This window comes from Pyrus communis, chromosome 2 (genome assembly GCF_963583255.1).
Source record: "Pyrus communis chromosome 2, drPyrComm1.1, whole genome shotgun sequence".
NCBI lineage: Eukaryota > Viridiplantae > Streptophyta > Magnoliopsida > Rosales > Rosaceae > Pyrus > Pyrus communis.
The window spans coordinates 11,418,148-11,445,187 of NC_084804.1; the positions used below are offsets into that span (position 1 = coordinate 11,418,148).

The 27,040-nt window shown below is 36.0% G+C and overlaps 5 protein-coding genes across 9 annotated transcripts; 2 read left to right on the forward strand and 3 right to left on the reverse strand.

Annotated features, from left to right (window-relative positions):
• Window positions 1-33: 33 nt before the first annotated feature.
• On the reverse strand, window positions 34-4,891 carry LOC137726462 (rab GTPase-activating protein 22-like). Of its 3 annotated transcripts, none has more exons than XM_068465396.1 (12): window positions 4,722-4,891; window positions 4,121-4,297; window positions 3,784-3,879; window positions 3,385-3,488; window positions 2,739-2,938; window positions 2,395-2,517; window positions 2,223-2,311; window positions 1,244-1,349; window positions 1,068-1,165; window positions 584-829; window positions 410-490; window positions 34-182 (listed from the first exon to the last, which is right to left on the reverse strand). In XM_068465396.1, exons 2-12 carry the CDS (start codon window positions 4,226-4,228, stop codon window positions 168-170), a joined length of 1,266 nt encoding a protein of 421 aa, XP_068321497.1. In that variant the 5' UTR covers window positions 4,229-4,297; window positions 4,722-4,891; the 3' UTR covers window positions 34-167. The 3 variants fall into 3 exon arrangements, with proteins under 3 accessions (XP_068321497.1, XP_068321496.1, XP_068321498.1); XM_068465395.1 differs by having other exon boundaries at window positions 34-313; XM_068465397.1 differs by lacking the exons at window positions 34-182; window positions 410-490 and having other exon boundaries at window positions 704-840.
• Window positions 4,892-6,173: 1,282 nt separating this feature from the next.
• LOC137724536 (large ribosomal subunit protein eL14z-like) lies at window positions 6,174-7,922 on the forward strand. Its single transcript, XM_068463296.1, has 4 exons — window positions 6,174-6,383; window positions 6,681-6,810; window positions 6,919-7,031; window positions 7,538-7,922. The coding sequence occupies exons 1-4, from the start codon at window positions 6,279-6,281 to the stop codon at window positions 7,592-7,594; spliced, it is 405 nt and encodes a 134-aa protein (XP_068319397.1). The 5' UTR covers window positions 6,174-6,278; the 3' UTR covers window positions 7,595-7,922.
• A 183-nt stretch (window positions 7,923-8,105) lies between these two features.
• LOC137724535 (serine/threonine protein phosphatase 2A regulatory subunit B''beta-like) lies at window positions 8,106-14,078 on the reverse strand. 2 transcript variants are annotated; one of them, XM_068463295.1, is made up of 13 exons: window positions 13,232-14,078; window positions 12,672-12,881; window positions 12,369-12,474; window positions 12,117-12,216; window positions 11,677-11,782; window positions 11,419-11,509; window positions 10,981-11,122; window positions 10,489-10,636; window positions 10,279-10,388; window positions 9,444-9,600; window positions 9,209-9,334; window positions 8,970-9,117; window positions 8,106-8,680 (listed from the first exon to the last, which is right to left on the reverse strand). In XM_068463295.1, the coding sequence occupies exons 1-12, from the start codon at window positions 13,382-13,384 to the stop codon at window positions 8,977-8,979; spliced, it is 1,590 nt and encodes a 529-aa protein (XP_068319396.1). In that variant the 5' UTR covers window positions 13,385-14,078; the 3' UTR covers window positions 8,106-8,680; window positions 8,970-8,976. The 2 variants fall into 2 exon arrangements, with proteins under 2 accessions (XP_068319396.1, XP_068319395.1); XM_068463294.1 differs by having other exon boundaries at window positions 12,639-12,881.
• A 2,250-nt stretch (window positions 14,079-16,328) lies between these two features.
• LOC137724538 (vacuolar protein sorting-associated protein 2 homolog 3-like) lies at window positions 16,329-19,181 on the forward strand. The gene is made up of 11 exons (XM_068463299.1): window positions 16,329-16,469; window positions 16,630-16,674; window positions 17,124-17,158; window positions 17,245-17,295; window positions 17,404-17,508; window positions 17,610-17,681; window positions 17,912-17,983; window positions 18,084-18,164; window positions 18,443-18,478; window positions 18,576-18,631; window positions 18,887-19,181. The coding sequence occupies exons 1-11, from the start codon at window positions 16,436-16,438 to the stop codon at window positions 18,933-18,935; spliced, it is 636 nt and encodes a 211-aa protein (XP_068319400.1). The 5' UTR covers window positions 16,329-16,435; the 3' UTR covers window positions 18,936-19,181.
• Window positions 19,182-19,857: 676 nt separating this feature from the next.
• On the reverse strand, window positions 19,858-25,368 carry LOC137724537 (casein kinase 1-like protein 6). 2 transcript variants are annotated; one of them, XM_068463298.1, is made up of 14 exons: window positions 24,630-25,368; window positions 24,491-24,531; window positions 23,836-23,905; window positions 23,599-23,747; window positions 23,415-23,510; window positions 23,144-23,214; window positions 22,816-22,877; window positions 22,644-22,707; window positions 22,414-22,498; window positions 21,825-21,951; window positions 21,633-21,706; window positions 21,490-21,553; window positions 21,003-21,136; window positions 19,858-20,428 (listed from the first exon to the last, which is right to left on the reverse strand). In XM_068463298.1, exons 1-14 carry the CDS (start codon window positions 24,703-24,705, stop codon window positions 20,180-20,182), a joined length of 1,362 nt encoding a protein of 453 aa, XP_068319399.1. In that variant the 5' UTR covers window positions 24,706-25,368; the 3' UTR covers window positions 19,858-20,179. The 2 variants fall into 2 exon arrangements, with proteins under 2 accessions (XP_068319399.1, XP_068319398.1); XM_068463297.1 differs by having other exon boundaries at window positions 21,454-21,553.
• Window positions 25,369-27,040: the final 1,672 nt, after the last annotated feature.

Below are 27,040 nucleotides of genomic sequence, written 5' to 3' on the forward strand. Positions count from 1 at the left end.
CACAAAATATGACAACATGCTCGGTTTTTAGAGAGAGAGAGGGCTAGCTACAAAGAAAACATAACCAAAAAATGACCAAAAAATTGTAGCTGTTTGCCCGTGTCACCAACTCGCCATCGCTTGGGTGCAAAATTTCGATAAACAAAGTTGATACCCCGGGAAAACATCTATGACTTTACGGTCTGCAAGAGCAAAGGGAGAAGAAATCCTTCAGTTTCTAAATCAAGGAAAGAGCCTCCTCTACCATGTTCACTCCTCTAGAAATCTTTTCGAAGAAGCATTTATCTGGAATTTATTTTTGTGTTTTCTTTATCTGGAGAAGAGGAATTATAATCAAGTTTTCAAAAATCTCACAATCCCCAAATAAAACATATGCCCTGGTTATGCTTTGCTTTAGATGAACACATACCTTCAGGTACTTTTTGTGAATCCTCAATGCCTCATTACATGCCTTTCTAGCATCCAGATTTCCGGTTATGCCACCTAAGATCTGGAGACCAGTACGGGATTAGTTAACAGTGAACAAAAAAAGTAACATGAATGTGCATTGGAACATGAGAGAGAGAGAGAGAGAGAGAGAGACCGAGACAACATCATCTAGACCCTTAGCCTCCTTTAAAAGTTGCTTATTTTTGGTCTCAAGAACACTTGCAACAAGAAAGACGGAAAGTGCACCATGTCGTTCTGTGTATCCCGTCTTCACAATGTTTCTCTCGAACTTGCCATATTGCTTTAGTTCTTTGTCATTTACATTCGGTGGTGTAGCACCCCCACTCGGACCTTCATACGACGAGAAAATGTTTGGGTTGTATTCCATGGCCCACATCAGCTGAAACCAATCTATATTACTGTCTTAAAACAAGCTTATGAAGGAAAGCAAAGAATGAAAAAAAAAAATACCCCTCAATACATTAATTACATTGAGATCCACAGGACCTAAAGTTCGAATTCACATCAGAAATTGACAACGTGAACTCAAACTATATCTCATCCATCATCCTGGAAGTATCTATTTATCAATAAAAAAAAAAAATCCAGTATGGCAAAAGTACAGTTTTCCTACTCACCTCCCAAAGATACAGTGCATCCACAAAGGAAAACTCTCTTCGGAACAGGACCATTAGCATGCGAAAAGCAAATAAATACTCCCCGCCATCTAGATCCTCTGTCAATTAGATGGAAATAGAGTCTTAGCTAAGTATGAAGGACCTGTGTTGGTCGACAAGCACAGAGGAAATATTACCAAGGTGCTGATGAAGTTTAGGATCAATAGTTTTGATTACTTGGGAGAGTGTACCCAGCTGAGATTGCACCCCTATCGAACTCGCACTGCACCTAAAATTTTCTCGCTGTTTTCAAAACAAAAGCAGGAATCTGAATTATACCCTAACAGAAGCATATCACAAGCACAAATCATCTAACAAATCATTGAAAGAAAATTTGTCATCGGTAAATAATAAAAATGAACAAGACAAATAATCAAGCCTCAAGGCCCCAAAAAAGACAACTTAACACTTCTTAGTTTCTTGTCATGCATGATCTCTATCAGAAGGGAATTAAACACACTGTCGATGAAACCAGATGAGTCTTTAGTTGATGTTGGAATCCGATCCAGTTCAGCAGAACAAAGTTAGAACTCCTTTTCCAGTATAATTTAAGGTTAAGTATGCCACATTTAACTTGACTATAAGTTTAAGAGTTGATTTAACCATTCAAACTTGCCGACTTGTAACTTGTATCTGACTTTTGATGCCTAATGCTGAATCATGTTGCCCTTATTTACTAGTGCAGCGCCTGACGGATTCAGCACAGCCAACATTCATGTATCTGTTGGCTAGAGAACTTCTGCCAATTATTTTTTAGGAATCCATTTACAATGTTTTATAGAGAGTCAATTTCCTAAATACCTTCTAGGTCTACCAATCATCCATCTTAATTCTTAACACCCTCACATCCATTCTCGGTACACCTTTCTCAACTGTCCATTCTAGTCTACATGATCAATTTGAGTAGTCAGGGCTCAGACTACAGAAAGAATAAGAGAACCGAAATTGCTCTAGTCAAATACTAGATCCTAGTTTAAACTGGTCACACTATCCTACCAGTTCGGAATCACTCATAACAAGTTCATGGATAATGGACAGCAAAACGTGGCAGTTAACACTGCTCTATCAAAACAAGCAACCAATAATAGTACCATCAAGGTAAGAAGTAAAACATACCAGCCTTCGCATAGCACGTTCGAAACACCAATAGGCATCTGCTTCATTTTCAATAAGAATTACCATTGGCGAGCATATATCATTCATTCCTGCTCAAAAGTGTCCATTATAAAATGTCACTTAATACTGTTCAACTTTGATAGAATATCACTTGAGATTCAGAGACATTCACCTTGAACATAACCGATATCATTGTCCACCCAAGCATAAATTGAAAGAATGTCCCAAAGTTTTGCCTGATTAGCTTGACTTTCATAAAAGACAAGTGATCGATCCGTGCGAACAACATCCAAACCTACAAGCCAAAACCCCCAGTTGAGTAACCACTTCTAATGGTTAACATAATTTAAAATAACCATGAGATACCAAAATAGATAAAGGTTCAGAAAAAGTATTGAAAAAGAAAAAATCTAAAAGTGAACGCTCAGTAAAATAAGCATAAGATATTCAAACGTGTATGGTTCACAACTTATCCAAATTATGTAGTTTTGCAACACATATGCAGCAGATATGTACCAATTTGATGCAAGAAAAGCTTCCACTGAATCACTTTCTTGTCTGAAGAAGCATGGTTTGCACCCCCTGTCATATTGCCATTTTCTGATTCTTCTGTTGGTTGGCCATCGTCCGTGATGATTGGTGTTGTAATAAATTTTCCACTGCCAATAAGTGGAACCATCTTCTGGCATTCAGCTTTCAAACTGTTATACTGCTCCCTAAAATTGTATGTTATACATGAAGTCACCATATTAAATTAAAATAATGTAAGATGGAGTCGATGGACAGCATGCCAATGGGACTTTTTTGTTAAGGGAAATAATGTAAGGGGAAACTAGAATATGAAAAAACCACCTAGTGATGCCAGACTAGAAATAAAATCATTTTACCCCTTCCAAGCCTCACGAACCTCACATTTCACCCGCACCCCTCTTTATCTACCAAAAAACTACAACACAGACTTAGATCTAACACCCAAAACCAAGTGAAGACAAAAAACCGTAAAACCCCATCTCGTAACCATCCATGCTCCCAAAATATATTACTCTTGAGCAATTCAAACTTAAAGAACCAGGATCTTTCCATGGATCCAGCATCATGAGATTATGTTCAAATTGAGAGCCATCTTCTATATATTAGATGGCAAAAAACAAAAATGTATTACCTCCGGCACTGCCTGAGCTGATTTCGTTCATCGAAGGTGCTATTTGGATCAAAGCAACCTAACAAGAACTCCCAAACTACACCTTTGATTGCAGGATGGACACCCTAGAATAACAAATGAAGTAAGAAGATATATACTATATATCTTACACATACAATTTGAAATTTGAGTGCACCAAAGGAGCATTATATGGTGTATCTAACATCAGCAAGGCTAAAAATTATATATGATGTGTTTGCTATATCCCACATGCAGAATTTAACGTCTACTTTTTTTCTTTTGTTGGGGACACAACTCAATATCACAAGTGACGAAACACACATGGAAACATAAAACAATCCCCCACCTCCAACAATAGATCCTAACTCAAAAAGAAGTTACAAATGAACGGATGGTTACCCCTCGTTGGATTCGTCTAAGCACTTTAGCTATATCCAAATGACCATCTTCAGAGAAGGCAGCATGCCATCTTCTTTCACTAAGAGTTTTCCCCGCCTGCAAAAGGCGATACTTATAAGCATAAATCACACGTGTTTATCACAAGTACAAGAAAGTAATCATGTTGTGAATCTTGTGATTGAGCATTGGTGGTGCATAACCATATCTTTTCAATGGAAAAACACTAGAAATTATCTTAGCAGCAATAATTAAACTGTTCCATAAGGTGGTTGAACTCAATTCTGTTAGACAGAGCTAAAAGATAAATTAGCAACAAAATGAAGTGAAAAGGGCATACCCTGAGCCTAAAGCGCGTCTTCGGGATGTCAACTTGGCATTCTGGTTTAACAGGATAGAAAGCATCCAACTCAGCTGTTGAAGCTTTCTTCATAAAAAACAACGCCATTTTCCCTCGCAACCAAGCATCCAAGATACAACCAATTCAATAGCTTTCGCCTTTTCTTTGTCCGGGCACCTAAATTCAAGTACAGCGTCAGTATCACTTAAACATAAACACCAAGAAGATCACATATACTCGAAAACGAAATGAAACAAACATATGGGATCATCCCACAAAATGTCATTGTCACATAACCAAAAATACCAAACTTCCCCAACATTATATCATTTTACATAATCTTACCTCCAATGGAAAGTTTTCACATTTCAATATCTCAAACCAATTATGATAAACCCAAAATCCCCATTGCCCTTCAATGATTCATAATTCGTTCGTGATGAATAAAAAACAATAAACATTTAAGCATCTCAAGATTAAAACTTTATGAAAAAATCCCAGAAACAAGAGAAACCCAGATCCACAAATCATCTTCATGTTCATTCTACACATCAAATGCATTCAAAACATCAAAAAAAAAAAAAATGTAGTTTTCTAATACCTTCACTAACTGGAGTCTTAGAAATTCAAATTAGAATTGTAAACGCTGCGACCCGTTCGAGCTTTTCTTCAGGATGGTAAAAAAAAATTCACAAAGATTGGAGAGAACGAGAGATGGGAGCGAAGAAGGCGCAGGAATATTATAGGAAAGGAAAGTTTAGCATCCATGTTTTTTTTTCAACGGTAAAGGATACCTTCTTTTCTTTTGAAGCGTACCACTTTTGCTTTATGTCAAAATTTTGATGAAATTTAACGTTGTTTTGTTTATTTAGGTGGGGAAAAGTGAAAACTATCATAAAATGTGACATATTTTACGGTTCGAGTTTGTCAACGCAAAGGTTCAAAACTAAATTGAAAGTTAAATGTATAAATAAAATGGTTATGAAATTTACAAAGTCTTAAATCTTTCTCTTAAACCAATTAAGGTTAGTTTGGTTGTGATTTTTAAAAAATTATTTCTCCTGTGTTGAGGGAGAATATAATATTAAAACAAAGCAGTTAAGTATTTAATAAATATTCTAGTTTAAAAGTGCTTGTAGCGCAAAAAAGAAAAAAGAAAAAACAGTTTTCAAGTATTTGATAAATTTTCATGTAGATGTGATATTATTTCCTTTTTGTAACCCATTGATTCTTCAGGAAATTGAAGGTGGCTGTCTTTTTTCCCCTAGGGTGCAAGGGTATTATTTCGTATTTAATTTTTTTTTTTATTCAATGATATTATTCACTAGTGTTTAAAAAAGAAAGCTAGTTTTTAAAAGTTGGTTTGAGCTGCTTCCGCTTTTTGACTTTTAATGACTGTTGATTTTGAAAAAAAAAAGATTTTATCTTATTTTACCAAACACATTTAACACCATAGATTAATTGTTTTATAAAAAATTTAAGCAATCTCAAAAAAAAAAATTTGCTCGAAATCAACGTCAATTTTTTTTTTGGGTAAACGAATCAATGTCAAACTAGTACTTATTAAAGTATATAAAAAATGTTAATAAATTTGACCAACCAAAGAAAATTGATACATTTTAAAACATTAGGGAACAGAAAAAAAAATATTCAAGTAGTGCATACAGAAAACACTTTAAGTGCTTTTAAAACTCTAAAGCCGCTTTCAATTATTTTTCTCTTCAACTAGTTCCTAAGGGTTAAGTATAAAGAAGCATTGTCACTAGTACTACAGTTTAATGATAGTTTTTTATTCTTCTATGGTGAGAGGTCTATATTTGACTTATTTAATCAATTTGATATCTAAATATGATTAGTTTATTGTGCGGTTAGCCAAAATACCTCTAATATCGTTATATAAAAAAATAAAGTATAAAAGGACTTGATTGTAAAGAGAGGAATGTGTAGGGGCACAAATGAAAAAGGACTATTATACTAATATTATAGCCAATAGAATTCACGAATGTAGAAATTCCCACCAAAATCTCGACCGCAGCGGATCCCCGCTCAGCTTCAACAAAACCCTATTTCTTCACATCTCAAACCCTAGCTATCCCCTATTGCCTCTCACTCATCTTCTCCGACTCCTCTGCCCCGATTTGTCCGATCGGCTGAGAAAATGCCGTTCAAGAGATACGTTGAGGTTGGACGAGTTGCTCTCGTCAACTACGGCAAAGACTACGGCAAGCTCGTCGTTATCGTCGATGTCATCGACCAAAACAGGGTATGATCTTGCTTTTTTATTTACGCAAAATGCCATTTTTCCTCAATGCATTTTGCTTCAAAGTTTTCTGCTTTACGATTAAAACGCCGAGTAAAGTAATGGGTATGTGTTTGTTTAAGAAGATGTTTCATGAATATATTGTAAGAAATAAATCAGATTTTGTGAAATATTATATGAAATTAAACAGAATTTTGATGAAATTTTACAAGAAAATAAGCAGATTTTGAGTTTGTAAGTAGATTATTCTGTGTTAATTATTTTGGCAAGGAATTGACAGACTTGCTGTTTGTTTTGCAGGCTCTGGTTGATGCACCTGACATGGTGAGGACCCAATTGAACTTCAAAAGGCTATCGCTCACCGATATCAAAATCGACATCAAAAGGGTTCCGAACAAGAAGACTCTGATTGCTGCAATGGAGGCTGCTGGTGAGTTTTGACTTTTGAATGAATATGGAAAGACGAGAATTTAAGATGTATCTAATTTTATTTTCTTGTTACCAACTGAATTGAGTTTTTTGGGAATGTGGTTGGCAGACGTAAAGAACAAATGGGAGAAAAGCTCGTGGGGCAGGAAGCTGATAGTGCAGAAGAGAAGAGCTGCACTCGACGATTTTGATAGGTTCAAGCTTATGTTGGCAAAGATCAAGGTGTGTTATTAATCTCACATTTTTCTTTTCTAAAAACTGAGTTTCCTTGTTCCTCTTATTTGTTTAATTTCTAGTTTTGTATGTTCATAAGATTTTCATTCAATGTGTGAGAAGTTGACAAAACCGTTGAGGGTAGGCTTTCGGCGCTCACCTTCCCTTTTTCACACCTAATGTTAAGACACTGCCACTTAGGTATCGCTAGCTTTTAAATCTGGAAAGTCTGCCGGGATTGGCCTGTGCAATTTCTACCGGGAGCTAAATTATTTCTTCAGTTTCAATTGCATGGTAGTTGTTGCTCAAACCCCTCGTAAAAGGGACAGAGCTGATGCAAAGTAAAGGGATGAATCTTTTGATGCAAAGTAAATAATTGAAGTTTTAGGAAACCCGATCAGATGACTGCCTGATCGGGTTTGTACGGAGGGCTGGAATTCAACTGAAACCTCAGTTGTTGGTTCACTGGTTAATTTGTTTTTGTGAATGTTGTTTTGGTTTTCATGTTTGTACAGAGGGCTGGAATCATCAGGCAGGAGCTAACGAAGCTCAAAAAGGAGAGTGCAGTCTGAACGCAGTCCCGTTAACATATATCGGCGTGTTTATGTTTCGATTCGTAGTTACGAGTGGAAATTTTGAACCTTGTATGGATTTCTTTGAAATGAAACACATCCGACGAATTTTCGATCACAAATTAATCCTCCGTTATGTTAAATCATAGTTTTCACTTTCTAAGACCTGTTTGATCTCGTTTTTAGATGGAGGATGCGACTCCTCTGATGAACCTTTGGTGGTGCAGAATTGGTGGCATGTTTCCCCTGCTGCTTTGTTTCCTTATAAAGACCTATCTATGAAATTGCCCTGATCTGAATGTGAAATTTCCAAATCAGTGGATTCTTCTTTGTCGGCGATTAAAGTTAGAACACTGCTTGGCTCCTTATGTTAAAGTACGGTTCCTCCTTGCATGCAAATCACATCTTAACGCAAACAGCTACGTTTGTAAATTGTGATTTCTGCAATGAGGAGTGGTTAATTACCAAGTGTTTTCCTAAAAATTATTTCCCCTAACGACATGACTAATCATATCAAAACCAAAAAGCCCATATTATAATTTATAAGCATGTTTGGCTAAACCTTGCAAAAAGACTCAAACTTAGGGTTTAGGGTAACATTACACAGCCTACACCACCTTCTTTCCATTCTCAATTATTTTAATTGAAAAAAAAATTCAATATAAGAAATCTATAGACAAAGGTATAAAGCAAGAGAAAGCAAAGAACATAAAATGGTGAGGGGGATGTCGGACTGAAAACAGAGCATCTGAGCAAATGTTAGAAGGCACTTGGAAGTTTACTAACACCATAAGAAAAGCAACCGGCTGGTTCGAGCTGCTTGCAGAACAGCATGGATGACCGTTACCTCGACAACGATTGGTTTGTAGTACTCCATACTGATCCTCCTTGAGTTCCATGAAAGTGCAAACGAGTGCCAATCCTGCTTGAAATTTACCATTGATGAATGTTGCACGACCAAGCATGAAATTTAATGTTGAACAGGACTAGATCCACTGATGAGTGCCACGGAGTATCTTGACATAAAAGGTTCTTTTCACTGGACGAGCGACTTTGACCAAGGATCGGAAGCTATCTCGTATGCAGCTGGATAAACAAAAAAGAGTCATAAATCAGTTAACAAGCATGATTTTGCTGCTCTGCACAACATAGTCAAGCAAAACCTCCCCTTTTCAACTATTATTCATCATCTCTAAGAAAATATTAGAGAAGCATAGATTCTACACAGCAAGTAACGGGCGGATTCACATTAGAACCATGTTTTGAGTCGGGAACAAAATATTTTTTGTCCTATAATTACAAAAGTTTCATGATGAACATAGCACTTTCAGATATTTACACTCTTTTCCACTGGAACTCCATGTAAACCTCTCACCTGGAACTTAAAAAGGAGCCTCGAGTGATTCATCCCAAACTTCTACACTTCCATTAGAGGCATTCTCACCATCTTCTTCCATTGACAACCGTATATATTCTCTGTGTGCAAAGCGGTCCCACTCAGTCAAAGTTGGATCCTCACGTTCCTGCATGCATCAAAATGCCAGAACACCATTATTGTACCTGAAAATCACCCAGTATTTCTCAATTTCTCATACATAACCCTTGCAAAAATACCTGACGAATAAGAAAAGGATCGCGACTTTCAAATGCTATGAATTTATTAAGGTTGAAAAGGATATTGAAGACATTCCCTGAAAGTTTGCAACCTTTCAAGTCAGCTAGAGTGAGATACTCTTCCCTCTGCAAGAAAGATGTCAAAATTAGTCATGTCCAATGTGTGACTGATAGTAAGATACAATTTAGTAATATAGTAAAAATAACAATGATGACGAGGAGGATGATATTTGACCTCTGGTGCAATCATGTCAACTATTTGGCACAAAATATCCTCGAATAGAACAGGCTCTTGGCCCATGCATTCCATACGATGCAGCTGCTCCTCATAAAAGAACTGCAACTCATTGGGCGTAAGGACTCCATTTCCATCCAAATCTATACATCTGAACCTACAATATGAGATTTGAGTAAATAAAAAGGGAAAAAAGCAGACAAAGTAAAAGATGAAAGAACACCAGGTTGGTGAATCAAGGCTTGTCCTCACAGCAATGTTTATGGTTACAGTTCACTATAGTATGTGCATGACTTATCTTGAGACTTGACTCATGCTAAACATCTCATATATTGAGTTTTCGTTACAAAAAATGTCATACTGCTCTCCTATACAAGATTTTCCGTGTTTTTGTAAATTTGGAGTGCAGGATGACTGTTTTGAAGTGCTAATAACAGCTTCAAAATGAAAAAGTGATTCATAATCTTTGAGCTTCAATGCATCTGATAATTTCCACAGAGAATGGGAGGTTACAATTCAAGCACATGAGAAAAATTCGCAAAAAAAGGGGCAAGTTTCTTTTTCAATTTACAATTATAATCTTTCACTACTGAGAAGTTTATTTTTAAATATACTGCTGAAGCGGACATTTCAGAGAGTTAGAATATTAAACCAACTTCCAAGATTTGGATTATTAAAATACAGATTTCACGCTTTTCATGTTTAGATGCATCTAACAATGACTACATCCACTTAAAACAGAGCACTGACTGCACTTGTAAAAAAATAAGAATTCCATGACAAAAAATTACAGAATGTCAGAATGGAAAAAAACAAAGAAACAAGAAATGTATACCAATATTCAAGGCTGGGCTCACACGACTTATCCTCCTCTGACAACATGAAGTAAACAAAATCTTCGTAACCCATCTTCCCTTCAACCTTGCTAGTAAACTTTCTCGGAATCTGGAATGGAATTGAGAAAATACACAATCAATATGGAAACCTCATTCAGGTAAATAATTTGTTCCAGAAGTTTGAAGAGGAAGCTATAAGATACACCAACCTGTGAAAATATTCTATCAACAATCCTGTAGGTAAGAGCATGATTACCATATCTAACAAGATTCTCTTTGTCGATCAAGAAATCGTGATCTGTGTCCAGCTCCCAAAATTTGCAATATATGACATAAAAATGTTCATAAGAGAAGTACCTGAAATTTGGCAGGAAAGAGAACATCAATAACATAGTTTAGTAGTTTAACACAATTTAGTAAAAAAAATGAAATCTGGGTTCCCTTTGGGAAATCTAAGAAAAAATGCTGGTAGGCTGTTCTTATGTTCCTTCTAAATCTTTCATCCACTATAACATCTTTCAGCTTAAGTTAAACAGTCAAACCATTAAAACACAGCTAGGTTCAAAATCAAAACTTCCAAGAGTACTATTTACTCCCCTACAAACCCCACATCATTATATAGACTATATTAGTAGGGGTACACGTGAAGTAAAGAAACACTAATCGGTACTTGAATATTGATGTTCCAATGACAATCAAACCTTAGAACTTTGTTAATGTCATCTTCCTCATCTGCATGTTGCATGGCAGCAATTAAATTTCCTCGTTTTAGCTCCCTGAGAGTAAGGCGACCATTTCCTGATCTGTTTATGTAGTAAAATATTCTGTACATTACAGTTTCAGCTGAGGCATTGAAAATGAAGCTTATGTAAGCAAATAGTAGTATGAAAAAAAAAGTGTGAGCAGTAAAAATATTCACTTAGAAAACTGAAAGGTCATCTCAAAATACAAAAAAAAAAAAAAAACAAAAAAAAAAAAAAGTGCTCCTACTGCCACAATATAATTATCTACTTGAGTCAAATATATATTTCGCAACAAATTCAGTTAAACCCCTATTGTCACTTTTCAGATTTCTATCCTCACAATCTTAACCGGACATCAAACAATATTGCACTAACTTAGCAGTATAAAACAAATACCATATCTTTCTTGAAATTCAGGAGTTCCATGTAAAAATTCCAACCCTGGATGGGTTGCCACAAGCTCTAGAAGAATGGGTTTGAAGTCTAGCTGCATTGAGAATGAGGACAGACAATTGAGAATATAGATTACAGAGCCAAAATGTGTGAAAACAATGGTACATAACTGAGAGAAATAGGCACTTAAGTAAGAAGAAAGGGCTTCAATCGAAATGCAATTTTCATAGACCATATAGAGAAAATAGCGTTCAATCAAACCTGAGTAAGGTAATTACGATCAGATTGCTTTAGAATTTTAAATATTTGAGTTGTTGTATCCATTGTCAGCATATTTCCATCGACCCAATATTTGATGAATGCATCCCTACAAACCAATTTTGTAGATCAGCATATAATAAAAATATATAGAACAACAAGAAGTAAAAGATAGATAAATGTATGTGGCTTGTTGAATCATGGTTCTATATGTAACAGAAGCTTGTCAACTAATGAATAAAAGAAATATAATAAAAGGTAGAAGGATCACAAATAAAATTTACACTGGGTATGGTGATACAACCAACTGAAGGACCTAACTTCCCAACAAAAAAGACATGACAAGAAGCATTTCATACTTTTAATTCACAACTCATATATTGGGGTCCCATTAAAACAAGATCTAATTGCGTTTAGTAAGCTTAATTACATTTTCTGCATACCTCGTCACTATCCCGCTGCAGCTAATATCAATCTTTCTAAAGAGGGCTGAAGAGAAAAATGTTGGCAGCTTGCATAACTCCTTTGTAACCAACTTAAACTCTGCATAACCATAAAAATAAAATAAACTCCTTGCTTTGAAAATATTCAGTTTCACTAATCTCTGCTAGTGGACGGGTAAGGGGTGATAACGAGAGGGAATTCGTGTTTTTTGCTTTTCTAAAGGTGAATTACAGATCAGATACACATCTCACCGTGCAGTTGCAATCCATCCATCTGACCAATGAAGAGGTCATCAATTCTAGAAAGACATTGCTCCTTAAATTCCTTTGGTGGTGGTGGACCGTTTTGAAAATAGAACTGCAAATCATATTAAAACATACAAAACTATGAGAATTAATTCTTCAATCTTGACATCATAAAAAGAACCCAGTATTCAAGTTCACAACTAAATTTCTACTTCAAAATATTACATTGGTACAAGTAGTAGTAGCAGTAGTAGGGCAATTAGAATGGAGTTTGACCTGAGGAATAGATTCTCGCACTGGTTCACTAACCAATTTTAGCGGAGAGCAAAGAGAAGAAGGACTAGTCTTCAGCTTTGAAAAGCGCGGAGAACCAGAGGAACTTCTCGGCGAAAGTGGAGGTGTACTTCCAGCCGGAAACATGGAAGGTAACGCATTGCTCCCAGCAGTATTTGCACTTGAAGAGTTCCCAGGGGCATTGATAGGAATTCCTGCTATTGCATCATCTACTAGAGACTTAACCTGTCAAATCCAACCGCAAAACACCATCAGATAAACATCAACTTTTCCAATACCTGAAATTACCCAATATACAGTTCTTCTGGTAATTATGTCTAACCGACTCACACATAAATACTACACAAAAATAAACCCTTGACTTCAATTACAAGAACTATTATGAGTAAGGGAAGAGTAATAACAGACATGAGGCCATAACCAATAGCGACAGCTCTACCATAAATAAAGTACTAAAGCTAACAATGGAAACCATATAAATCTCCAAACAAGAGCTACAAGCTATAGCTTTGAGTCCCAGAAATGCACATTGATAAAAAAAACTGTACATGAAGACAGAAAAGTGAGCAAATTACCAAACCGCCGGTTTGCGGAAGCGAAAGCCACTGTGCGAACAAATCCTCAGCAATCTGGGGACTGGTTTTAAGTACGAACGGAGACAATTCCGGCAGCTGTAAGAGCTCAGGATCCAAAGAACCAATTTCCCCTGCTACTGCGTCTATATCCATCGAGAATTCACCCCTTCAATTCCCCAAATCATCAGAATCACCGACTCTTCACCTCCTACCACAATCCCAACGCACTCGCTTTCGATCAATTTTCAAGCCGAAATTTTGAATAACCCTAGGTCGGAACCGAAACGAAACCGACAGTCCGAAACAGCCACTGAGCTTTTGCTCTGAATTGAAACGGAAACCCTAGGCCGGAATCCCAATTGAGATAGAAAGATGGAAGAAGCAGTACCAGTATCTACTCTCCGATGCTCTGTGAGAACGAACGAGCGAATGGACGCCTTCTTCCGACTCTGAATTCTCAATGGTCACTGCAAGTGAACTCAGACACCGCCGCGAAACCTCGCGGTTTTGGGCGGTTCCGGGGAATCGGAAAACCGCGCTTTGAAGAAATCGTGTCTGAAGTGAAACTTCGGGAAGACTGAGAGGGTCTATCTTGGGCAGAGAGAGAGAGAGAGAGAGAGAGAGAGAGAGAGGGCTGAAAAATAGAGGGGGCGGCGAGGAGCGAGAGGATGGGCGCCACGTGGGATTTAATGTAAACGGAAACTGCCGCCGGGACCCGGAGACTCGCTTGTCCACAGTCTCTTTGACTATTTAAGTTGCCGCGGGGTGAACCCAAAGATCTCTCTTTCTATTTTCTCAACTTAAAAGGAGAGAATAATTGGTTAATATTGTTTTTTTTTTTTTTTTGTTCATTTTTTGAGTTGTTTATAGTGTTCACATAAACTAGAAGTATACTAAACACATAAGAATCTAGAATTGAAAGAAGTTTTATTGGTATTTCGTTAGTACTAGATTAACAGGGTTGAATTCATCAGCGGAGCCAGATTTTTATAAGAGTAAGAGTAGGGGAAATTGAAGAGGAGATTTGGAAGTGGAGAAGAGAAGAGACGATATCATCCTGGTTCTTAAGTGGCTCTGTGTCTATATTGATGTACTACTAATAGAATGTTACTATAGTAACATGTATGGCACGAAGACAAAGGAGGAGCATTGTAAAATAAGAAGATAAAGATTGATGCCGTTCACATAGAAGCTGCAAAGAATAGGAAGGGAAAAACAATACAATAAAATTATATTCCAACTTGGTCTCCCCGCATCCAAATCACAACCTATTTATATAATAAAAGGAACTTAATTAGACGAGTACATGAAATAAATAAGGAAGCTCAATATGTACTGCTGTTCCCAACGTTATTAATCTCCTTGGTCATGGAATCTGATGGGTTTAGTGATCATTCCCCTATGACATTCCTTGAAAAAAGAATATAGCACCTCAGACTTTAATTCTCTCGACGACTCTTCAGATTGTCCCCCATCAAAGATAGTCAAGCTAGCAATTTCAAACATAAAACATGAATTATGACAGTATAATGTAATTTGATTCTTGTGTCTGTCTGGAAGAAATGTATTTTCATGGAAATAAAGCTTTTAATATGACATAGCGCGTGAAATACAAATTTTGATGAAATATGATATTTATTTCTATAAGTATCGAAAATTTCATAAATGAAGAAGCTAATAGTAGAGTTATCATCTTCCAAATTATAATTGATATATTTATATATAAATAGGGATAGTGAATTGTTATTAGCACTCCAAAAATCTAATTTCGCACTCCAAACTTTCTATAATTAGAAAAAAAAAATACACGTGTTAGGAATGAAAATTAAGATTTTTGGAGTGCTAATAACAGTTCTCATGTGGATAACCATATAATGGTTTGTTTATAAATGGCACCTCTACATTAATATAGAAAGATAGGCACACTTTTTTTTTTTTTTTGAACAAATGATATTATCTATACTAAACGATCACGTACCTCGAAATTTGATTAGAATATTATTCATATGCCATACCTCAAGCCTCTACATGTGGCTTTTATCATTGAGTAAAAGCATCTCCAATTGGCTTCCTAAACTAAACTTCTAACTAGAAATTAGGGAGATTAAAAAAAAATCAACTCTAATCATGTTTCCTGTCCACCTCCTAAAGTAAAGATTCATCTAGGGGAGACACAAAATGAGGAAATTTTTCAATGTGACCGGCACATTAGGTGGCACACCACATGTCACTACACAAATTGTGGGATTTATGTGTTAAAAAGTTAATAATTTTAAAAAATAAAATTTCCCACCACTTACATAAAAACACGTGATGTACTACCCGTATTTCGGTCACAATGAAAATTTTTTCCTTCTAGTGACTCTTTATAATTAATGCTGATTGATTTAATTTATTTTAAATAAATAATTAAATCCTATTGTCTAATTATTGACTCATAGTTATTATAACTCTATATTTATAATTAATTTTTATTGGCTAATAATAATTCATTTAACATAATTTTTTGATAATTTAGCTAAAACTTTGGTATAAAATAGAGAGCATGATTGAACATGTTGTAACGTAATTAAATTAGAAGGAAGGTAAGCTACTAGTGAGAGAAAAAAAGGTCGGGAAATGTCACATATATACCTAGACGAGATTTGTTAAGGAGATTTTTTCAAAAGTAAGATTCCATAAACTCTCTACCATCTATGTTTTTAGCATACCGTTTTATAATGTGAACATAAAAATTAACGTTGAATTGTGAGATGACAGAGAGTTCATAAAAAATCTTACGTTAAGAGATTTTCCTTAGCATTTTTCATACGGTCCGCCATACCTAGATTTTCTAATCTTGCCGTGGAAATAGTAACATCATTATCATTTCGTCGCTAATCTCCATTTGTGTCATTGACCTTTGTAAAATGTATGTAAATTACAAGGAACATCCCAAATATTAAGTTAATTAAAATAAATAAAATATGAATAAGTCCCCCAATGGACCAATCCACATGGACACATGGAGGGATGTGATTGAAATTTCAGAAACCATGGAGGGTCTACTTCGTTATTTTACCGCCAAGTCCCTACCGATATAACAAACAGGAAAACACACCGCAGAAACCTCCTCCCTCCTTGGACCCCTCTCTCTAAGCTCTGCAACTCGAAGAAGAAATCTCTGCGAGTCCGCGTGCTCTGATTCTTACATCTTTTTGCACCATGAACATCTTCAGTAAGAAACCCACCGCCAAAGGTTCGTGCTTTCTTAATCTCTTGCTCAAATTATGTTTTTGATTAGGATTAAGCTGAAATTCAATTATTCAAGCGCTCTTAATTTTCGTATTAGGTCGGAATTATGGGTTTAATTCGTATTTTCTTAATTTGTTCGTATGGGTTTGCGTTTTTAATTGCAGAGGCTCTTCGGGAGAGCAAGAGAGAAATGACTCATGCTGCTAGAGGTGATTCATATATATATAATTATATATATATATATATATAATTATATATATATATATATATATATATATATTCATTTCTCTGCATTTGTGATCATAGTGATCATCACCATGATTCAAAGCTCCGGGCTTTATGGTCAAATACACAGCACATAAATTGTACTGTTTGTGTCTTGTACGTTATATTGATGGATTTTTCGGTAACTGATTTATGCTCCTTTTGGACTAATTGAGGCATTGGGGTTTAGTTTTGACTTTGATCTGTTGAATAGACACTATAGACGGGCTATCGCTCACTCGTAATCTATATCCTATTTTGATCCAGCTGGCCTATAATTATACACCCTACTGTGTGTCTTGTATCTCACCTTGCAATGAAGCAGCATTTCCTTGATTATAAATCTTTGATTGCGGTCCTTTTATTTATGTTTTTCTTCCACATTTTGCTTCAGGGATAGAGAAGGAAATCGGAGCATTGCAGTTAGAAGTATGTCAAGAGACTCCAGTCAACAACCCCTTTTCATTTTCGTGTTTTCATGAACTTTTTGTTAATATATTTTGCTGCCATGTCAGGAAAAGAAGCTTGTTGCTGAGATAAAGAGAACTGCTAAAACCGGGAATGAGGTATATTTTGTGTATTTGACCATTCTCGTTAGTCCATGAATATTCGAGTGACTGTTGCAATTGAATCTTATAAGAGTTAGTCAATTTCCTTTGCCTTGTATTCTGCAGGGAGCAACTAAAATACTAGCCAGGCAGCTAGTCAGGCTTAGGCAACAGATAGCTAACTTACAAGGAAGTCGAGCTCAAATGAGAGGAATCGCAACTCATACGCAGGTGAACTGTCAAATTTCTATCTCTATACGAGATTTCTTCTTTGAACTTTATATGTCGGATTTGCATGTTATGCTCTTGGTTAACTTTATTCTATCATGCAGGCAATGCATGCTCAATCCTCGGTTGCTGTTGGCATGAAAGGTGCTAGTAATGCAATGGCAGCTATGAATAAGGTTTGATTGTAGCATTGAAACAGTATTTTTGTGTAGTTTACATATTATAAATAAGATTTAAGATTGCATTTAATGACGAGCTTTAGTTTAAAAGGCATTTTGTTAACACTGGCACTTGTGTTAGATGTAAGTAAATTCTGATAGAAGTATACTTTGTTACGTTGCTTCATATTTTCATGGTTAGGAAATTCCAGGGCTTTTTTAGCTGCTGATTTTGTGTTACATTGCAGCAAATGGCTCCTGAAAAGCAAGCAAAGGTGATACGCGAGTTTCAGAAGCAATCTGCGCAAATGGATATGACTGTAAGATCGGTTCTATCTTTCAATATATTGGCACAGAATTAATTTCCTCTCTGCTTTTTGTTGCTTACACAGATCATAACTTAGAGCTTTGTTCATGCAGACTGAAATGATGTCCGACACCATAGATGATGCCGTGGATAATGATGAGGCAGAAGAGGAAACTGACGAGCTGACAAACCAGGTAAGTCCTACTTGCATTATATACTACTTTATCGTTGAGATGGATCTATTCACAGATGACGCCAAAGAAAAGGAAATGAAATCTATTTTAAGGATCTATACATGCTATGCATCTTTGATTAGATTAATTCTTATAGTTGAAGTTTTGTTAGATGCTGTGGAACGAGTTCATATGAAACTGAGAAATTGTTTAGGATCTCATTCTTCATAGATATTGTTGACTATTGGTCTTCGGTACCAGGATTGACAGAATTTCTTTTGTTAAACTTATTCAAACAGGTGCTCGATGAAATTGGCGTTGATGTCGCCTCGCAGGTAGGTATCAATGGTTTTGCATTTTTGAGTTTTTGTTAGCATGTACTCTATTCCTGGCCATTCAATCTGATGTGCTTTGTATTTGATCTATTGACAGCTATCAGCAGCTCCCAAAGGAAAAATTGCATCAAAGAACGCTGCGGGTGTTAGCAGGTACAGCCTCCGATCCCTTTGTCATTGTAATTAACTGTCTGAATATTTTCACGATACATTGCCAAAATTGTTGATGGTTTGCTGTACTTGCACGTAAAACCTATAATGTTAACTGCATGATTTATAAACACCAGCGGAAAGAGCACCTCAAACAAATTGATGTCATTCGTGATACGCATTCATCATTGCAGTTTCATCTTTTTGTTTTTAGTTTGGTTATAACTTGTAACTAAAGAGTTTTTCAACTTCTTACAGTTCCAGCGTTGATCTCGAGAAAAGATTGGCAGCTCTTAGAAATCCATGAGCCGAAGATTGGAAAGCAGAAATCTCTTATTTTGTTTGTCGCTGGAGTCCAATATCGGCTTCCCTCAAGGATGCACATTGTAAATATTTTGTTAATGATGTTCTCATTAGCGATTATCTGCTCCCACCGCGCCACTGCATACAGAGAAGCTAAGGTTACACAATGACTTTGAAAGAGGGACGATGCCAATGTATGAATTGATTTTTATGTCATGAATGGAAGAGTTTCTCTTCCATATATTTTTAAGTTTACAGGACTAGATGGTTTCGATAACTATTTCGATGTTGCCGAACAATGAAACATAGATTTTTAAAGCATCATATTTCGTACATATAGGAGTCTTACCATACATTCAAGCGGCTGAGATTTAGCCGGCAAATATAGGTTCAATCAAGATTTGCTTCTCCGGAGTACAAAAGCAAGCATGACATCATTGTACACATAAAGTCCCAAAGTAGGGAACCCTAAAAAGAGACTGGCCTAACTTAAATGGGATACGACAGCTTCTTTATGGTCTAACATTCTTGCCAATACATTATCCTCATTCTGTTCCGGATTGTAATCTCTAATAAAAAATATAGCTCCATGAGCAAAAGCCCGTCATGATGAATCTTGCGATGTATCGGTGATGAGTATATATACACAGTTTGAGTTGTCGGATTCTCTGAGCACAATTCCATCCGTTAGAAATACATCGATGCACTCTTAGAGTTTTCGTTTTCAATACCTTGCAAGTTGCCTTGAGCTCTCAAGTAAATAAGGTCAAACTAGTAAACAAGGTTGTTGGGCTAGTAGACCTAGGCTCAAAGGAAACACCTGTGCAATCTGGTTTGTGGAAGATAATGAACTGCAACAAATTTCCGACCGTTCAAGGTCGGGCTAACACTGTCGAGGAAGTTTTTGAAATGTTATGTCCATTACAAACAACAGAAACCGGTCTCAGAGCACGCGTATGATAAAAGAAATAGTAATTAGTACAGCTAAGAGGGAAAAAATGTACGTTTCTGATACAGTTACAATGGCCGGAAACTCTTCGGAGAGGGGAAAAAGTGGGAGGAAAAGCCTGGAAATGCCGTCATTTGACATGCAATAGGATCTGTAACTGCGGTGCTCAAGTGATATCCCATGTACAGAAGGGAGCGAATTTTGTCTTTGTTTTTTGAATTTTTTTTTTCAGTACTCATCGACAGACGAGTATTATCCATTAGATGACTCAGCAAAGATCTATAGTGAGATGCTTTCCATTACTTCCTGATTGAAAGGAGCTCAAAGCTCCGGAGAGGATCATCTCGGCTGCCTCTTGCAGCTGCAGAGCGCTTGGGTTCGTAACCTCTGTTCCCGGTAGATGGGCGGCTACTGCTTGAGACTAATCTGCTTGTGCGACCGTCACTGGGAGTGTGATCACCTGAGGAGCTTGGCTTACTGCTGGCCATAGCCTTTCTTGAAGTGCTGCCATACCGAGAGGAATTGCGTCCCCTTTCAGAATCATGGTGCTGAAAAAGCAACAATAGCTCTCCATAAGAATTTTTCTCACAAAAATTGCACGATTTCAACTCGAATACTTGGGATGAATAACATGCAAAATTAAGGGTGAGAAGCATATCATGCAAGTGAGAAGAGACGACACATTATTCCAACGAATTTAAACTGCCAGGACCAAACCAGAGATGACTCACGTAAACAAAGCACTAAATTTTATAGTTTGCAATTCTTCTAAACTTGGGACCTTTCACCTAACTAGGCCAGGATTCAACTTTGCTTTTGTTAAAATTTTAAAACAAAGAAAGGACGTAACAATAAGGTCATAGAAAATCGGAAAAAAAAAGTGTACGGGTAATAATTATGAAAATCAAGATATCAACTTTACATTTTGGACTTTGAAACTGATAAAGTTTTCAATGCGGCAGGACTAAGTTCTTTTACTTGGTGACTTCTCAAGATCCAATTTTCAGAATGAAAGCAAATCGGCAAGACTAAACTCATGTAGCTTAACACATTCACAAACTGTCCATGCACAAAGCAAGGGAATAATTAACAATAAAATACTGTCAGATATCAAGTCTTTACCGCATCTCTGGGTGAAGGTACATCATCAAAAGACCTGTGTTTCAAATGATCCTGACGTGGACTAGAACCTGAGGTGTTTCTCCTTGAAAATGCTTCAACTGCACCCGAGAATCGATCTCGAATCTCTTTCCCAACTGGATAAGACAATTGCATAAAAGGGTTTAATAATTGTGGGAAACCAAAAAGGAGACTGCAGAGTGTAAAATTGTTGTGGGAAGTTAAACAACAGCTGAAGAAAGGAAGCTACACTGAAAAATCATAGAAAACTAAGTCCTCGAATACGAAATAAATCTTCAAGAGTAATTGGCATCTCCTAGTTCCAGAAATCAAAGCTTAGGACTTATTAGTGATAAGTTTGAGATATAAGAGCTAAACAGGACATCAAAGTCAAAAGCACACAGCAAATCCATAACTTCTTAATTAAATCAAGGTCAATTATCCAATTTGGCACCTAAATGAAATATATTCTTTGAAGAGTGAGCAACACCTGATCCTCTTTCAGGTCTTTCCATAGATGGCCCTGCGCTTAAACCCGCTTTCCCACTGGCATGCTAAAAACAGAGAAAAAAACCCAAGTAAATAACATTCATATCAGATCAACACTTGAACATAACATTTCCAAACACTAACCCATCCTCTAGAGCTGCCACCAATCTGAGGGTGCTTCAACACAGTCCAGTCAAATATATAGTCAAATTGATAACCTGCAAGTAATCATTATATTAACATCCTGACCCCAAACACAAATAAAGAAAACACTAACCATTACAAGAAAAAAAGTTTATGAATCTAAAACAAAATACCCAAATTTGTGAATATTACCTTCTCGAATAAATAAGTCTCTGAAAAGCCTCTTTAAATAAGAATAATCTGGCTTGTCTTCAAACCGCAATGATCGGCAGTAATGAAAGTAGGATACAAATTCAGCTGGATGAGATCTGCACAGCACCTGTTAAACATATCTGTGGCTATATTATCCATGTTGCAACGTTAACAAGAATTCCCAGCAGAAGAGGGTCAATAACAGCAGCATGTTGTGTGCGAATGTGCATCCACAAGGAAACATATGCTTGAATACATATGTATGAAGTTATAAACAAACATAAAGCGCTGAATTATCAGACTAGGCTTGGTTCAAGTAGCCTCTTAAACACATTTATTGTCCAAATCCATGCAAACATTGAGCCAGTCAAGAACCCAACCAAAATAAATGGAAGTGCCAGTCTTCCTGGTCGAGACTTTTTTCATATCTGCCCCATTTCTAATCTTTGGTCGATCTCAACCAAAATATATGTAAATACACACACACACACACACACACACATATATATATAATATAACACGTGTAGAATGTCCACTCTTGGAACATAAGAAGTTGTTAGCAATAAGAATGCAAGGAGAAAGTTGTTACCTCTATAGGAGTTGTCATTTTCTTTTCACTGATTTTGTCGTACTTTTGCTTCTTTGTACCAGCTTTTAAACCTTGCCAGGGAAGGCTGATTGGAGGAAAAAGACAAAAAAACGAGGAATAAAAAAATAGAATAAGATACAATGTGGCATCAAATACCCAAAATCAGGTATCAAATGGCCAAAAAAAAAAAAAAAAAAAACACACATGAAAAACAAGTGCCAAGGACTAACCTTCCTCTTAAGAAATACATCAGCACATAACCAAGAGATTCCAAATCATCTCTTCTGCTTTGCTCTGAATTTGAAATAAAACACAATGAGAATAAGTAGCTCATGGTAAGTTGGATATCCATTACTGATATAATTTACATAGCAATATATAATGAAATAAAATATCTCTCACCAATTCCAAGGTGGGTGTTAACACTTGCATAGCGAGCAGTTCCTGTGAGGTTCTTGTTCTCCCTAACAAATGAAAAAGAAAAAAAAAGTAATGAACTTTCATAGCGACAACATCAAAGCCAACGGTGGCACAGAAGAATAAAAAGTACAAGAGTAAAATAGTAAAGTCAAATCTAACAGAAATGGAAGCTGCACAGAGATATGTCGATAGTACATGAATCGCGACAGACAACCCACAGAAGCATATTTGACACGAGCAGTGACTTTACAAAAAAAACACTTTACGAAAAAAAATTATCATAAGCTGCCACTTTACAAATAAAATTTACCTGTACGGTATGTGCTTATGAGTCTGAAGATCCCTATACTTCTTTGCAAGGCCAAAATCAATAGCATACACCTGTGACAAGAAATGTCAGATATATTACAGTTCTAAAGAAAAACGTGTGAATGGAGTGTTAAACAAAGAAAGATTTGAAATCTCGATCCTAATACCATATGAGATCCCCACTATCAAAAAAAATTCCAGCAGTAAGTGTTCCATTAGTGCAGTAATTGCTATAATTCGCACAGTAACTGCAATTAAACAAGAAAAATTACCTGATTGGCTTTACGCGCCAGGCCCACTAAAAAGTTGTCTGGCTTTATATCACGGTGAAGAAAACCTCTTGTGTGCATGTATTCAACCCTGTTAATCTGAAGGATGGCATAAAAAAAAAAAAGTAAAAACGAATATCCTGGCCATTTTAAACATATAAGTTGAAGGATAGTTAGTAGCACTTACCAATTGATCTGCAAGCATCAACACTGTTTTTAATGTGAACTTCCTATTGCAGTAGTTGAACAAATCTTCCAAACTGGGTCCAAGAAGGTCAATAACCATGATGTTGTAGTCACCCTCAACTCCAAACCACTTGAGGTGGGGTATTCCAGCTTCATCATAAAATGACAATGGTTAGTTGTTCACTATCAATTATTGGTAAGAAAACTTATCTGAGAGAGAGAGAGAGAGGACACTTACTTCCTCCTTGAAGAAGCATATACAATTTTGACTCATAATGAAGCTGGGGATGCTTGGTCTTCACAGGTTCCTGGAATTTGGAAAATAAACTAGCTCGTCAAATGCATACCCATTATGACTATTGAATTATATGTACATGGTACAAATATGGGCCGTAACAAGGTTTTACTCGACTGGAACTTTTTGATATCAAAATGCATCCATGTTAAATCTAAATAATAAAAAAAGATATGCTTCCCATCCAGAATTTTCATCCATAACATAACTGAAAAGAAATGAAGAACATAAAGCATGAAGTAAGCTTCGAATGTAACTCGCATAGAACTTGTTCACTATGAAATCTAAAGTACCATTGCTACTCTTATTCACAAAGATTCGAAAGAGATTATTTACTTTGTTCTTTGACTTTCTCTAGTGATTAAAGAAATATTGAACAAAACATAATTTTAATCAACACGTTCATTAAACCGAATAAATCATACTGCTTCAAGAACCAAACATAATGAATTACCAGAAGCTCACACTCAACATATTCTAGTACATTAATGAAGCCGCCCATTTATAACTCAGGCACAAAAATATACAATGCTTGCAAACATTTAGCCATAAACCAAACATCAGAACTGAATCTACGATTTGAGGATCGATCACATACCAGCTTAACAGCCACCTCCTCCCCACTTTGTACATTTACACCTAACACCAGAACAGCAATTTCATTACAAAACACATAAAATTAACACAATGAATAATTTTCAAGAGGAAAAAAGGATATCAAGCACTGATTACCATACCTAAATAGAGTTCTCCGAAAGACCCACTCCCAATCTTCCTCCCCAGCTTAAACTTCCCAGCAATCACATGCTCCATGATGCAACAATGTCCAATACGATTCGACCCACAAGCTCAAACTGGCTTTATTTCACAGCAATTTGTGCAAAATTCAGCCTTTATTGTTTGCATAACCCCCAAATCTCCACCAAAAATTAAAACCAAAAGATTTTCAATTGACACCTCCGATCAAAACCTTCGATTTTCCCCCCAGTAACTCGGCCTAAGAACCACTCCGAGCATTAAATTACCATCAAATGGAAAATAAATAAGAAATCGCAGAAAATCCAACTGGGAAATCCGATTTTATCGACAACAACGACACAGAAAGAGGGCTACTTTTTCGAAAATCAAAGGACCCCCTTTTTCCCAGCTGCACATCCAGAACGCCTCCAATCCCAAATCGACGATTGCAGACGGCGAATTCGAATCTTGAATCACAAGACCATTGACCTACATTGACCTCGAAGCCCTCGAATCACAAGCCAAAACACAAAAATCTCTTCGAAATTTTGAAATCAGCTGCGAAATATGTAAAAGTAGCAAATCAAATAAGGATCAACTGGGGAGGTTTTTTGTTGGATCGGACAGAGCTAGAAACAAATCATTTATACATATGAACAGAAAATAGGGACAATGGCGGAGGAAAATAATTTCTAGAGAGAGAAAGGAGAGAGAGAAATGGGGGAGGGCAGAATAAGGGAAAAGGAGGTTGGAGACGATTATATTTATTTATTTTTTTGGTTTTGGAAATTGCAATTTCTTTCTCCATTTTATTTATGAAAAAAAAAAAAGTAAGTTACAAGATAAAGAGGTAATAAAATATGAGGGGTGAAACAATCACCTTAGGTCAAAGGCAAAGTTTGAAAAGGAAATTCAAAGAATAATACAAGAAAAAAAAATTAAATATGTGATGCATAAATCGTAATTATACAATGTTACTATTCGATTGAATTATAACACGTGAATTTGTTTTTTTTTATAAAAAATAATGTATTAAAATGGGATAAATAGACTTTACCATCTTTTTTAAAATAATACATTACATGACTTATGTTTTTGAAAATTTTAAAAGTTTTTCTAATTTTTAACAAAAGTGTCTCTTAAAATAAAATAAATTTACAAAATCGCGCCTGCACTTTTTCTTATTTTCTCTGTTTTTTTAATATGTTTTTTGGGTAAAAATTAGTTTAGTTTAGATAAGATGGGATATTCTCTATCTTTCTCTCTCCATTTTCGCCTTGTTCTGATCTGGAAGAAGGCCAGTCTGATCTGGTATTTTGCCATTTTGTCTCTCTGGGTGTCACATATGCAGTTTATGGCCTTTTTGGGTCAGAATTTTAGGGCATTTTGGTGTTGGATTGCTGCGTCTTCTATGTTGCATCTCCAAGTCCACCACCCAAAAATTAGACTACTTGATAGTCTGGACTACCGAAAACATTCCGAAAAACTAATCATTAAGCTTAATGAGAAAGGATAAGAGCATCTTTAAGAGAGTTGGCCAAATTTATCATTAAAACATGAATTCTTCAATGGTGGTTGGGGATGAACGAAGCGTACACTTCTATGTACATTTCCTCTCCTTCATCCCATTCCTCTTTTCTCCTATGTATTTGGCTCTTTTCTTCTATGTATTAACCCTATAGTTTTTGTTTGGTTTTTTAATCAAAATTATGATATGAGACTGGTATAATTCTTCACTTTTGTGTCTAAGTTTGTCCACTTCAATCATTTTGGTCATTTTGTAGAAAATCTCTGTTAAATAAGAAATAATAATAATAATAATAATAATAATTCAATTTAATAAACAACGGACTCGAATGATTTGATAAAAAATAAGAATATTTTTGTTATTTTATCTTTTTAACAAATTTGTATGAAATGATCAAAATGATTGACAGTTGACAAACTCAGAACTAGTTATATAGATTTTAAATCTCAGAGAACCTCCACCTTCGCCCTCTCCATTATTCCATATTCCTCATTTTCTCATGTATCTCCCAACTACTAAAGCAAAAAATTAAAACCAAAATCTAAGAACCAAATAATTATAATTAAAAATTGAAAGCTAAAATAATTATCATGCAAGTGCTAAAAATTCGATTGATTATAGAAAATAGTTAATCATATTATAATTTCGAGTATTTCGTAATTTTAACTTCCTCTATACATGATTGATTTTTCTGGACAAATAAATGTAACAATAAAAGAAAAGTTAACAAATGGTAAAGAAAATTCATGGCTAAATTGATTGATTTCTTTGTCATAATTTGAGGATGATGTGAGATACCAACAGGAGCCAGCCCACTCGCACTTCGCCCCTTCCGCCGACACAAAGCAAAATCAAATCAATTGACTTATGCTTTCGGTGCTC

What these genes read in the sequence shown, in the direction of transcription:
- LOC137726462 (XM_068465395.1), bottom strand. Translation starts at nt 4,228, where the DNA reads ATGGCGTTGTTTTTTATGAAGAAAGCTTCAACAGCTGAGTTGGATGCT. An exon ending in GCTTTTCTTGCATCAAATTG is followed by an intron (nt 2,518 to 2,738) that starts GTACATATCTGC and finishes TTTGGCTTGTAG; the next exon opens with GTTTGGATGTTGTTCGCACG. An exon ending in TTCACAAAAAGTACCTGAAG is followed by an intron (nt 314 to 409) that starts GTATGTGTTCAT and finishes CCTCTTCTCCAG; the next exon opens with ATAAAGAAAACACAAAAATA.
- LOC137724536 (XM_068463296.1), top strand. Translation starts at nt 6,279, where the DNA reads ATGCCGTTCAAGAGATACGTTGAGGTTGGACGAGTTGCTCTCGTCAAC. An exon ending in ATGTCATCGACCAAAACAGG is followed by an intron (nt 6,384 to 6,680) that starts GTATGATCTTGC and finishes TTTGTTTTGCAG; the next exon opens with GCTCTGGTTGATGCACCTGA. An exon ending in TTATGTTGGCAAAGATCAAG is followed by an intron (nt 7,032 to 7,537) that starts GTGTGTTATTAA and finishes ATGTTTGTACAG; the next exon opens with AGGGCTGGAATCATCAGGCA.
- LOC137724535 (XM_068463294.1), bottom strand. Translation starts at nt 13,384, where the DNA reads ATGGATATAGACGCAGTAGCAGGGGAAATTGGTTCTTTGGATCCTGAG. An exon ending in GGATGGATTGCAACTGCACG is followed by an intron (nt 12,217 to 12,368) that starts GTGAGATGTGTA and finishes ATGGTTATGCAG; the next exon opens with AGTTTAAGTTGGTTACAAAG. An exon ending in GACATTAACAAAGTTCTAAG is followed by an intron (nt 10,637 to 10,980) that starts GTTTGATTGTCA and finishes GCCAAATTTCAG; the next exon opens with GTACTTCTCTTATGAACATT.
- LOC137724538 (XM_068463299.1), top strand. Translation starts at nt 16,436, where the DNA reads ATGAACATCTTCAGTAAGAAACCCACCGCCAAAG. An exon ending in AATGACTCATGCTGCTAGAG is followed by an intron (nt 16,675 to 17,123) that starts GTGATTCATATA and finishes ATTTTGCTTCAG; the next exon opens with GGATAGAGAAGGAAATCGGA. An exon ending in CTGCTAAAACCGGGAATGAG is followed by an intron (nt 17,296 to 17,403) that starts GTATATTTTGTG and finishes TGTATTCTGCAG; the next exon opens with GGAGCAACTAAAATACTAGC.
- LOC137724537 (XM_068463297.1), bottom strand. Translation starts at nt 24,705, where the DNA reads ATGGAGCATGTGATTGCTGGGAAGTTTAAGCTGGGGAGGAAGATTGGG. An exon ending in AAATGACAACTCCTATAGAG is followed by an intron (nt 21,952 to 22,413) that starts GTAACAACTTTC and finishes TATGTTTAACAG; the next exon opens with GTGCTGTGCAGATCTCATCC. An exon ending in AAAGAATATATTTCATTTAG is followed by an intron (nt 21,137 to 21,453) that starts GTGCCAAATTGG and finishes TGTCTTATCCAG; the next exon opens with TTGGGAAAGAGATTCGAGAT.